The 12,424-nt window shown below is 55.3% G+C and overlaps 1 protein-coding gene across 4 annotated transcripts in view; it reads right to left on the reverse strand.

Moving 5' to 3' along the window:
• Positions 1 to 133: 133 nt before the first annotated feature.
• UNK (unk zinc finger) overlaps positions 134 to 12,424 on the reverse strand; it is a 32,820-nt gene continuing 20,529 nt past the window's right edge. For 3 of the 4 annotated variants that reach the window (XM_047081377.1, XM_047081374.1, XM_047081375.1), the window contains 12 exons: positions 11,904 to 12,039; positions 11,196 to 11,313; positions 10,152 to 10,236; positions 8,765 to 8,907; positions 8,139 to 8,339; positions 7,491 to 7,556; positions 6,836 to 7,010; positions 5,905 to 6,006; positions 5,570 to 5,758; positions 3,267 to 3,448; positions 2,393 to 2,650; positions 134 to 1,588 (listed from right to left, as the gene is read on the reverse strand). In XM_047081377.1, the coding sequence (XP_046937333.1) occupies positions 1,433 to 1,588; positions 2,393 to 2,650; positions 3,267 to 3,448; positions 5,570 to 5,758; positions 5,905 to 6,006; positions 6,836 to 7,010; positions 7,491 to 7,556; positions 8,139 to 8,339; positions 8,765 to 8,907; positions 10,152 to 10,236; positions 11,196 to 11,313; positions 11,904 to 12,039 (1,811 nt within the window). In that variant the 3' untranslated portion in view covers positions 134 to 1,432. The remainder of the gene's footprint in view (positions 1,589 to 2,392; positions 2,651 to 3,266; positions 3,449 to 5,569; positions 5,759 to 5,904; positions 6,007 to 6,835; positions 7,011 to 7,490; positions 7,557 to 8,138; positions 8,340 to 8,764; positions 8,908 to 10,151; positions 10,237 to 11,195; positions 11,314 to 11,903; positions 12,040 to 12,424) is intronic. The other variant, XM_047081376.1, reaches the window with a different exon arrangement.

The raw sequence follows: 12,424 nt of genomic DNA on the forward strand, positions 1-12,424 counted from the left end.
AGAAACTACTAGGGGCCCTGTTGTCTTTTGCAAAACAGTAAGTGAATGGGTCCCAGCGGATGGGGCATAAGCTCTTTCTATAGCCCAGGTGGGGCTGGATCTCCCTCACCCTCATGTAAACAAGCTACCACTGTTAAGTTCATATTTTATTTCCAATAGGTTTGGAGCTTTGATTTTTGCATTTTCGTAAAAAAAAAAAAGTTTTCACTTAATTCATTGAAAGCCCTTTCGTGCTGAGCCCAAGGAGAGCCTGGTCCAGGCCAGACCCTTCACAGCCCTCTTGCTCCCACCCCAGACCCCCAGCGCTGGGAGCAGGGTGGCTTCCCTCCACCCGCTCTGCCCTCCCGCACCCACTGCATCTTTCTGTACAGAACAATTTTTAAAATGGAAGCTAAGACACAATATACATCGGACAGGCACGCACACACATGTACACAGGCGTCTGCTCCAAATGGGCAGGACGTCAGCTGCACTCAGAGAGCACCAAGGAATGCATACGGAGCCCCTCCCGGTGAGGAGGGCAGGGCCTGAGCCCTACCTTGGTCCTCAGTCCGTAGCTCCTCCCCACCAATTGCCCTGCTAGCTGCCAGAGGGAAGGGAGGAAATGGGGGGGGGGGAGCTGACAGCAGCTGGGGGGTTATGAAGAGGGCAGTGCCAGTCTGGTAGGTGGCCCTGGGGCCAGGGAGGCTGCTTTTGGGAGCCCAGAGGGAGAGGACTGAGGTGGATCCCTGGCCTCAGGAACCTGAGGGGTAGAACTCCTGGGCCTTGCCCCTCAAGGAGCTTCAAGGGCCCAGGGGAGGGAATGGGGCTGGCCCCTGCAGCTTTGGCCTGCCAGCCCCAGACTAAATACACATTTGGTAAACCTAGGAGCTAGGCTGGCTTCGACCCCAGCACATCCCCCTCAAGCCTCACAGCTGGGAACCACGTATGCCCTGGGGATGTCCACATCCCTGGCTCTCTCCCTGGCCTGGGGAGGTGCAGTGAACAGAGCCTGCCCTGAAGGCTTGGTCCCTCCCCTCAGCCCCTCCCAGCTTCCCGCTCAGGCCCCAGGAAGAAGTTAAAACTAGTTAGTTTCCCTACATTTAAAAAGAGACAGAAACGTATCCCCTGCTGAAGCCCAGTGGGCGAAGAGGGGACTTTGTCTCTGCAGTGGAAAAGGAGGGAGTGGGCAAGGGGAGGGCTGCAAAATAGTTTTTTCTTTTAAAAAGTGCTTGGTAAGTCTGTTTTAAAGTGTGTGTCTATATCTATGTACAGATATACACACAGACACTGTTCACACACTGCCGCCCACGCATACCTACACACATACAGAAATGTATACATATACAGAATCATATACATATACATACATACATACATACATACATATATATATACTTTAAAAAGTCCTAGGTAAGAAGATCTGAGCCAGGCCAGGGCCAGGCCTGCGGGGTCACGACTGGAGGGCGTGGGCCCGGCCAGGCTGGCAGACCGGGCACTCGCTGCCCTCGGCACAGAGCTCACACAGCACGGCGTGTTGGCACGGCAGCACCGCTCGGTTCTGTTCCTGACACTTAAGGCATTTCACCGACTGCATGTGGAACACGGCCTGCGGGAGAAAGTGACATCATGGTCACCAGCCTGGCCCGGAGTTGGACAAGGAGCTTTCCTCAACATTCTCTTTGGTCCCCTTGATGAGGAACCAGAGGCACAGAGCTCAGCAGCATGGCTGCCAAGTGAGAGGGCAGAGTCAGAGTCCAGGCTGATGCCCTCGGGGCTCCCGATGTCTGCTTCCAGGGGTGCGGAGGGAGAGGGCAGGGCCAGTGCTGCTCTGCAGCCCTCACCCTGACGGGCTCTTTCTCCCACAAAGCCTCTGCCTCTTGTCTCGATCTCACAGGGACCCTCAGTCCTCAAACGAGAACAATGGGGCCTGGCTGCAAATGCCTGGTGAAAAAAAGAATGCACTCTCTGCTGTGCCTTGCTCCCTGGGGATCAGTGGGGCACCTAGGAATGCAGACAAAGTAGCCCTGGGGACCTAACTGTTCTGGAATGTCTCCTGGTATGTGCAGAGCTCACAGGAGAAGCGTCTCAATGTAACCGAAGGCCCAGGCCTAGTAATGCAGCTTGGGTCAACCCCACCCTCAGAACTGTGGGGGCTGGGGCGGTGGGGGCGGGGTGGGGGGGGGAGTGTGGGTACTGACGCCTCCCTGTCTCCAGCTTTCTCACCTCCCAGCAAGTGACATTTTCTCCTACCTCTCCTCCGAGAGGGCAGCATTTTGTGTCAGCCCAGCAGCTGGGCAGAGGCTCCCAGAAGGGTGGCTGTCCCTGGGGCAGCGTGGACCCATCCGAGTCCAAGCGCTGCTAAGGCTGCTGTACACCCCCACCCAGCGCTCCCCTAACCTCCTGGGCTGACCTTGTCCACTTGTTCCAGGTGGGCCCGCAGCTGCTTCTGGAGGGAGTAGAGGGTGGAGAGTGAGAGGGCCTCCAGGTCGGAGAAGGTGGGCAGGGCCTGTGGGTCGGGGCCTGAGTGCAGCCGCTCCAGCTCTTCCTGTAGCTTCTTAACCTGCTCCTCCAGTGCATCCCGCTGCTCCCGGGCCAGCTCGCACTCAGCACCTGCTGCGCTGGCCCGCTCACCGGCCTCCTCTGCCTCCTTCTTCCAGGCATCACAAGCCTGTGGGCCCAACACACAGCACCTCATCTTGATGGCCCCCTGGCCCTGCAACCCTCCCCCCTGCAAGTACATCTCTGGGAGCCTGCAGGGACCACCGTGGCTGCGGGGCCTACTGGAGAGCTGGGTCAACTGTCTGGGGAGGGCACAGGCAGGGGGCTGACACTGCCTGCAGACAAGGGAGGTTTCAAGATCTGCAAGAGACCCTGTGTGTGTCAGGAAGGGGGCTGAAGCCAGCACGGCAGAGGAGCGCTAGGCAGAGCTGGGCACGTTGGCCAGCACCTGCAGGAGCAGCCAGGCTGCAGCTGGACAGAGGGACCATCTCAGAGCCTAGAACACCCTGGAAAGTCAGGGTTTCTGGGGAGAGTCAAGCAGTGCTGTGGGATCAAACCAAATAAGCAACTCACAGTGGGAATTCCGGGCCCGGGACACCAGCCAGCCCAGGGTCCTGACTGGCAAGGCAAGTGTTTCCACAGGGAAAGAAAGTGAACAAAACTAAATTTCTGCTCTGTCCTCCGGGACCCTGGGCCTCCCACCCCTGCGCCTCCTCTGCGTAAGATGGGCGAAGGCTGCATGCCATCAGGCCCTGGGAAGGCAAGTGGGTGTGGGGGCCCAGTACCTGCTTAGCCTGCTTCCAGGACTCCTCCCACTGCTTGATGGTGCTGTTGGCTTCTTCGAGCTCTTGCCGCAGCCGGGCCAGCTCAGCAGCCCCTGGCCCTGACAGGAAGGCAGGAGAAGTGCCTGGGGAGAAGCTACCAGAGGCAAAATGCTCCCAGATGCTGCTATTCATCCCGTTCAGACCTGCATCAGGAAATGGAGGAACATCAGGGTTCTGGAAGGCTTCAGACCCAGACCCTGGGCCCCGTCCACCCCTGCCTGGAGGCTTCCAGGGGCTACCTGTGCAAGGCTTCAGCAATATCAGGCCAGGGAATTTTACAGGGATGTGTTGGCCCCACAGCTGCATCAGACCTACCGTAGCATCACCTGCTACTCAACACTTAGCACTTAACTTCTGAGGCTTAGCAACCTCATCTGTAAAGTGAGGTTCCCATCACTTGCCTCACAGTGATTCAGGGGACTTGGGAAGGACTGGAGGGACAGCAGTCTGTAAAGGTGGCAATTTGTGATTGTGACTTGACTGTTGGGCTAGAGAGGGGAGAACCCCCTTACACCTGCTGTGAGGCTAGGGAGGAAATTCGGGGACAAAAATGTGGCCCAGAGCCTCAGATGATGGCAGAACTGTAGTAGGAAAAGTTCAGGGAACCCTGGTTCATTCTCCTTGGTTTATGATGAGTAAACAAGAAAAAAAAAAAAAAGTGTCACTAAGAATCACACAAACGGTAAACGGTGGAGACGATATACAGTCAGGGCATCTAACTCCAAAGGCTTACTTTCTCCAGTTAGCTGGGCTGCGCGCTCACCCAGCCATGTATTCGTTTACTCCTTTGATAGATGTTTGCTAACACCATGTGCCTCGCTCTGTGGCCACCAGGGCAGCCCCTGTCTTCTAGAGGGGGACCCATACCCACCTCTGGCCTCATTCTGCCCACACTTCTCATTCTAATAACTTCTTTCTCACTCCCTTCCCACTAATCCAGCAAGGATTTTCCAGAAATCAAAGGATTCTTTCTCTCCTCCAAGCAACACATACACCCAAACTATGACAGATGTCATCCTATGTAGAGATCCTGAGATGTGCACTATCGATGAGCCTATCTGCCCTGTCCCCAGAGGTGGGAACTCACGACCAACAAAATGTCATCCTGGCAGCGAGCTCTTCCCATGCACCTCCCTCCGCACTCAGGTGGCACTTTCTCTCTTGACCACGTCCAGGTCAGGTTCCCTCTATTATTCTGAATCACAAAGCCAGGCCTCTAACTCCACACAACAGTGACAGTTTCTGAGTAGGCTCTAGTGTCCATGAAGGTCTGCCTCTCTGACTAGACCACAGCTCTGTGGCAGGAGGGACTGTTGAGCTCACACTCTATAAAACCCTGCTTGATAACTACACGGAGAGGGATGAAAGGAATGAAAGAGTGTGTGGCAAGAAGGGGTACAGTCAAGATGCTTCCAGAATACGAACAAGCCAGACAAATGTGACACAAAGCATCTGAAGCTAACAGAGCCAACATAAAATGGAACAGCCACCTTCAAAACTGGAAAGATGCTTAGAGATCAACGTGTTGCCCTGATCTCTGGTCAGAATGTCAAAGGTTGGCTCACAGGCTCAGACTCCGTGTGACCAGGAAGCCCAGCACCCTCAGGAGAGGTTATTTCTTGATCTTCTCGAACAGCTGCTGGGGGGAGGGCTGGGGCGGGGGGACTAAGAGCAGCAGCTGCTGTTTGAGAGGCAGCGAGCTGGGCACTGTGCTGTTTTACGCATTACCTCAGTAAACACTCATGCCAGCCTGCCCACGAGAGGGTACCCTGCCCGCGGTGGAGCCTGCAGCTCGCCAGGCCCTGCTTCTAGCCGCTGTCATGTGATGTGCCCTCTAGAACCCCCCAGTCCATCCCATTCCGGTTCTCATGTTCAGCAGCCTTTGGGGTCACAGCCGGGTCTGCCTGGTGCCTCTTCTTCTAGGAAGGCCACCTTGAGCCTGGGGCAAGCCTGTGCAGACTTCTCCCTTCGTCTCTTTCCCTCACATTATTTCATTTAAGCCTTGCACCTTCCTTATGAGGAGGAGGATGCCATTATTTCTACAAACTTTAAAGCACAGGAAACTAAAAGAGGCTAAGCCACCTTGTCCAGGTGTACCCAGCTAAGGGAAACGTGGGACAGGGACCTGACCCACCTCCAAGCTCTGAGTCCCTGCTCCAACCTCTACTCTGCACTGCCTCTGGCTATGGACAAAGTGGCCAAAAGCACTTCTAAAAGCCCAGACCCTGCTGCCCCAGGTCTCGGAGAGACACACCCCCTCTTACCCAAAGATCCATGTGATGCTGAGGTCCCCAAAAATGTGTTTTCGGACTGGCTCAGGTGGCCCTGGGGCTGCTGCAGGAAATGCGAGGAGAGGCTGACAGGAGGGGACGGGGATGCTGAGTGGAAGGAAGCAGAACTGCCCAAGGAGCCAGGGATGTTCACGGGTGCAGAGCTCTGCAGCAGACTGCCACCTGGAAGAGAGGCCCCAGAGGGCCCAGTGAAGGCGGGGCAAGCTACACAGAGCCACGTAAGCAGGGGAAGGCTCGCCTGCCCAGCCCGGGCCAGGCTGGACCCCTAGGAGCCCTCCCTCATGCGCTGCCCACCCACTACCCAGTACCAATTGTGATGCTGCCTGGGTGGGGCACCGCGCTGTTATCAAAAGTCTTCTCTAGGGCAGCCACCCCAAACTCATTCAGGTCCAGGTCATCCAGGGCAGACTCTGGGGACACAGAGATTGGTACATAAACCTCCTTGCCTCCCAAGGGGCCACAGAACCCTGAGGTTCCAGGCCTCGTCTCCAGGACCCACCTCTACTGCCTCCTATTCATGCTCGGCCCCACTAGACCCAGGCTCTCAAGCCTCTGCCTGTCGGGCTGCTCCTTTGCCAACATGGACACCCTGTGCTGTGTGCCTTGCCACGTCCGGCTCAGATGGCTCTCTTCCAAAGCCTTCTGATACCTCTCCTGATGTTACAGCTTGTATGTCTCATCCTTGAGCTCTCAAGGGCAGGAAACAGATCTTTGGGCCCTCAGTGGCTAATGCACAGTAGGTGCTTGACAAACACCCACTGCCCTCTGCTGAACTAGAATGGGAGGCTGGCAACAATGTCCCTCCTCGAGGGCAGAACACCCTATCCGCATCTCTGCCAGCCTGGTGCCTGAAACACGACCTGCCACAAAGTGCCACCCATAAAGGGCTGCTGACAGAGAAGGGCAGTTGTGTAGGTTGTCTGCTACATAAGGGTACCTAGTGAGAGTATGAGGGCCAAGGGACCTATATCGTGGAATGAGGCTGCATTGGTCCAAGGGAAGAGGCGGCTCTTCCTAATTTCCACAACAGAGAAATAGCTAATTTGCTATAAGGGCTATAAGGGCCCTACACCCTGGGCTCATTTTCCCTTTAGGTCAAAGGGCTCAGAGTGCCCACCTTCTGACTCTCCCAGGTAAATGTCTACAGTGACAAGCACCCTGGTTTGGATCTCACTCGAGAGCTAGTTTCTCTGACTCCAGACCCAGTCCAGATCTTGGCAACAGAAATGGCCTAATTACCTATGACTGACTCTACCGTGTCGCTGGTGGGATAGAAGGGCAGAGCATTTGCATTCATGCCAGGGACGCTGCTGGTGCCAGCAGGGCTAGGGGGCGTAGCTGCCAGGCTGGAGGTGATACTAGAAGAGATGCTTGAGGTCAGGGGGCTGCCCACGGGAAGGATGCCCAGCATGTCCTGCAACGAGAGAATGAGGAGGAGAGACAATGGGATGCCCACTCATGGAAGCCATGGCCAGGGGCTGGAGGGAAATGGTGCAAACCAGGGCTCATCCAGTTGCCCCCAAGCTCAGATGGGACCCCACCCACTCAACACCTTGCTGCAAGGCTGGAGTTGGGACAGCTGTGGCTTACAGGCTGCAGGGCCCACTCACCCTAGAGTCCTGCAGTAGGGGAAGGGAGAAGTGAGTACAGCGCCTGACACAGTATAGACGCTCAAGAAATATTTTTTTGACTAACTCATGAGTGAGTCCAGGAGGTAAGGGATTGCAGGGCCTGAGCCCTACCTCTCTGGATTTAGGGCTGGGGCCCCACTTTAGTTCGGCCCTCAGGTTATGGGGAAAGCAGCGGCCCCCTTCTCCAAAGCCTGGGGTTCTGGGCCTATCCTGTCAACAGCAGGGGTTCCATAAGGGGAGGAAGGGGGCTGAGAGCTGTATACCTGTTTGGGCTGAAGCAGAGGCTGCTCTTGGCTCCTGGGCTCTAGTGAGTGGGGTTTTAACTTGGCCTAAGAAAGAAAAGTCAGGGAGCACGGGATTCATGTGGTGCTAGGAAGGGCCCCTGAGTACAGGAGTCTTCCCAAGCATCCACCTGCCATGGCCCACTGAGGCTGCAGGCACCTGTCACACAGTCCCCCTCCACACACATACCCTGCTCTCCCTCCCCACCCCTACTCCATTCCCTACTCTAGGAACCAGGGGAGCTGTTTCCCTCCTCCCTGGTGACTCCAAGCCTCAGATAAGTCCAGTGAGGGACACTCTTGCCTGTTCCCCAAGGCCCTGCCACTCTATCAAGGCAGCATAAGGCAGGGAAAAGACCAGATGGTGGGACAGGAGACCGAGGGTGGAGTCCCTGCTCCTCTATTAACTGGGTCTGTGAGAGGGTCAGGTGCCTGGCCACGCTAACTTTCCTGTTTCCATCTGTAAAATGGGATGGGCTCCCTCACTCTGCTCAGGATCAAAGAGGCTGAGGACAGGGGCTTCCCAGCTCCCAGTCATGTTCCCCACGGCCAGGCCAGGACAGCTCTCCAGGGCTTCTCCTGCCCCCTGCAGAAGGCTAACCTCACTGGACTTCCCCTTGCGTCCCTTACCTGGCATTTGAAATTTTTCAGGTACTCGGCTCCCACCTGGTCTTCCCTCTCAAAGCCAGGAGCCTTCTTATAGCTGCCAGGGGCAAGGCCAGACTCCCCAGGGAAGACAATGCCTTCCAGGTTCGGGGGCTTCCTGATGGAGCCCGGGGGGGAGCCACAGAGGTTAGATGGGCTGCCTAGGTTGCTGTTTCTACAGAGGAGCTGCAGAGAAGAAAGGGAGTGGCTTGGTGGGCAAAATGTGGGCTAGGCCATGGCCCATCCTCTGTCCCCTCCACAGAGGGAGATTCTTCAGCAAGGGGCTCAGTTCTATTTTCAACTGCCAGTGGGCAGCAACTACCACGCAGGGTAGTCTCCGTGAGGAAGTTATGGGGGAACTGTGACCGAAGGCTTTTGTCCCTTCTACCAGCTCTACCCAGGCTGACCAACACAGGCTCTGGGGACCCCACCCACCGCTAGATTTTTGATAGAAAAACCCTGGGGCAGAAAGGGCAGAACTCCTTGGCCTGAGGCAAAACACCAGGGCCCCCTCCTCCAAGCACAGGCTGAGAGGGCACTGGGAGCATTAGAGGCAGGTGTTGACTCCTGGCTAGGCATGGTGCCCACCCACTCCCTGGATAGGCACGTACGGCGCTGAGGTCAGGGGCATGCGGGCTGGAGGGGCTCACGGGCACGGAGTCTCCGGCAGCAGATGGCATGTACAAGACAGGACCCGGCTGAGTGGGGCTGGACACAGTTGAGGAAGGTTGCAGGTCGTCACTGAGGGGTGGCTCTACAAGAGACAGAGTCAGGCTGTCAGCAGGCTCCTTGCCAGCTCTGTCCCTCCAAACACACATGGGGATCTTTTTCAAAGGAGACCATGCACCCTCCGTATATAAAGGGAAAGCTCCTCCCTTATTTCTATTAATACTGCGTACTGTGTGCTTACTTCGTGCCAAGCACTTTGTATTCACCGTGAATCTTCACGATGACTAGAAGATACAAATAACATCAGAGTCTCCATTTCACAGATAAGGAAACTGAGGCTCATAGAAGTAATCTCCCTAGGTGACAGAGCTGAGTTGGGATTTGTACCCTGATCTGTACTACTCCAAAGCCTGAGCCATTAATTATTTCCCTGTGTCGCCTCAATAGGTGGTCCCAGTTGCCCATGGCTGGCGACGATCTCTGTGCCAAGAATATTCCCCTTCCTAGGGCCCTCAGCTTATTTTTGACCCTAATCCCAGAGATAAGGCCTGAGCCTGAGAAGACGTTAAGGACAACCAGAGCAGCGGTTTGTGGTTGACAAGGGTTCCGACTTGAGCTCCAGCTCTAAGATGGGTATTGGCGGTCTAGACTGCCGCGCGAGAACTGAGCACCTCGCTATCCAGTAGCTATGAGCCACATGTGGCTAGCAAGCACTCACAACTCAGGGCTGAACTGAAATGTGCTGCAGTTATTCAGTTACACAACAGATTTCAAAGACTTAGTTTGGACCAAAAAAAAAAAAAAAAAGTAAAATATCTTGATTTTTTACAGTAATTATTTTTGAAATGATATTTTACACTGGGTTAAGTAAAGGGATGTTAACATTAATTTAACCTATTTCTTTTGCCTTTTTTTTTTTTTTTTTAACATGGTTACTAGAAGATCTAAAATGACACAAGAAGGGCTGCATTACATTTTGATCAGACAGCCCTGCTCTCAGCAGGACAGAGTGCCATGTTCAATTAGGGATGTCTGCCATGGATGGGGCATGGGGTGGCTGCTGAGATCTGCCTAGTTGGCTCTGGAAGGGTGCTTCATTCGGCCTGTGATTGTGAGTGCCCGACCAGGGACCTGGTCCTGCTCTGTCTCACGACCTTGGAAGCTCCAGGGCTTTAAGGCCAGTTCCGGGGTGTGTGTGCAGGGGGGACTGGAACCTCCAGCAAGGACAGAGCCTGTTGCTGGCTGGCAGATGAGAGGCCACTCCTCTGACTGAGCCTGAGCAGAGCGTGAGGGGAGGAGAGGGTGGAGAGGGGAATGGGAACAGCATACGTTCTACGTGGGCAAAGGCGCAGAAAGGTCCTCGGGGACAGCTGCCCGACTGCTGCATGTCGTTGCACTTGGTGGATTTATAGATCTGGAGGGCAGAGCAGAGGCACATCAGGCTTAGGCAGAGAGGGACAGGCAGGCATGGGTGCCTTCAACATGGGAGGGTTAGCTTAGTAATCTCTTTTCTCCTCCCCATTCCACGCCACTTCCCTAACTCTTTCCCTACTGACTTCTTACTCAAACTCCTGAAGCAGATACAACCACCCTCATGCTAAGGACAGCCCCCCCTTCTGGGGTCACAGGTTCAACCAGCCCTGCTTAGGCCCTCACAAAGGGATCTTCTCTATGCTGCTTCCCCACTCAGGGTCTTGGCCAGGGCTGTGACCTCTGAATGTCTCTTGGGACATTAAGGGAGCCAAGATCAGAGGCAGCATCCCTCTACCTACGTGTACCCTGGGTTGGGATCTACATCTAACTTTCCACCTTGCTGTCTGCAACCCGTACAAGGTGGCCTCTGCCCATATGTCTATGCCTCCATGAACCCATGGGCAGGGACAGCATGTGCCTCTATGCACCCTATTCCAGATCCTGGCACACTGACATGGCTCAAGGCTACACCATGGGGCCAGTGGGCTGGGTTGCTGGTACCAGAGACTCTGATCTGAAACACATCAGCTGGAAGGGGCTTTCTTATTTTTTTAAATCTTGAGGTCATTGGAGTCTAAGCACCATGAGTGGTGCCAAGTCCAGAATGGCCAGGTAACGATGCCCAGTCCATGCCGCTCCGTGACAGGAGGCCCGGGGTGAGGGAAAGAAACAAAATTGGGAGCAAGGGGGCTGCTTGGTGACCGTGGGCTCAGAACAAGGCAAGTTACCCAATTAGAATTCAGGGCTCCTCAAGCACTGCCTAGGGAGGCCTGGATGGCGTCAGCGTGATATCTGCCCACATCTGCCCAGACCTTCTTTTCCTTTTGCCTGGCTTCCCAAAGAGGGTATGTTAAGCCACCCACAGCTCTCAAAGGGCCCAGCCCCTGCTCCAAGGCACACCTCCGGGTGGAACTGCTGCTCCGTGCGGGTGTGGCAGTACTGGCAGGCATCTCCATTCTCACACTTGCCGGGGTCTCCCCACTCATCCCCGTGTTTCACGTTCGGACATGGAGATGACCTGGTCCAAGGAGATGGTGGGGTCAGAGTGATGCCAGAGAGGGAGACACTGGGATCTGGGGAATGCCAACTAGATGCCTGTTAAAGGCTCCTCTCTGGTCTCCCTGCTTCACAGGGCCAGGCTCACAAAGAGAAAAGAGGAACTCCAGAGTGAGAACCTTACTGGGGCCAGAAGCCAGGCTCTGCTTCTCTGGAGCAGTATGGCCATATCAGCAAGAACACTGTTTGGCCCCCTTCTGCTGGGTCCTCGTGTCAGGTATTCTGCAGCCCCAGGAGAGCCAGGCTATAGCCAGAACCATACTCTCCAGACCATGGCTTATCCCCAGCAATCACCCCTCAGAATCAGAACTGGAGGGGCCTTAGAGATCATCTGACCCAAGTACCTCATTTCGTGGCAAAAGAGGATCCCAGTGGACTCGCCATCATTCAGCTGTCCTCACTATTCCCTCCCTTTGTACCTGGGTCCTGCGATTCTGTAATCCCTAGGGCTGGTCTCCCTGCCTCGCTGTGAACACAGTGGAAGCAGCTCCCGCCATGATCCCTTCCCTGCCACCCCTCCCTCCCATGGCTGGCCTGCTTGGGCCAAAGGACCTGTATTTGTGTTTCCGGGGGCTCCGCCGCCGGTCCTTGCTGTTGTGGTAGTAGGGACAGGCATAACCCTGGCGGCACAACCGCGGGGGCTTCTTGCACGGCTCCGTCTTATAGTTCCCCAGCACATAGGCAGTTTCTACACAGGGAGCCAGAGGCAGGGGTCAGGCAGATGTAGCAGAAGGGCAAGGAGAAGCCACATGGGAAGGGGTCCAGGAGCTCAGGCCACCTCCTCATGTGCCAACACCAAGACTGAGACCCAGGAGAGAGGTAAGAACCATCCCTTACTGGAGATACAGCACACAGGGTAAAAAAGGGCACTCTCAGGAGGGTCAAGAACACGTGTGTATGTATATGTAAATATTCATAAGTACACACATGGGAAAGTCCCCTGAAGAATTTGGGGAGCACTGAAGTGATGAGAGGAAGGCAAGGTATATCTAGGGAAACTCCCCAGAAGTGCCCCCAAGTGACTGGACTGTGGCTGGATATAAGGTGGGATAAAAGGGCGGTAGTGGGCCAAA

The sequence above is a fragment of the Lynx rufus genome, unplaced genomic scaffold (assembly GCF_022079265.1).
Source record: "Lynx rufus isolate CCGP_SWC_20201006 ecotype Redwood Valley unplaced genomic scaffold, mLynRuf1.p SCAF_18, whole genome shotgun sequence".
In the NCBI taxonomy this organism is placed as follows: domain Eukaryota; kingdom Metazoa; phylum Chordata; class Mammalia; order Carnivora; family Felidae; genus Lynx; species Lynx rufus.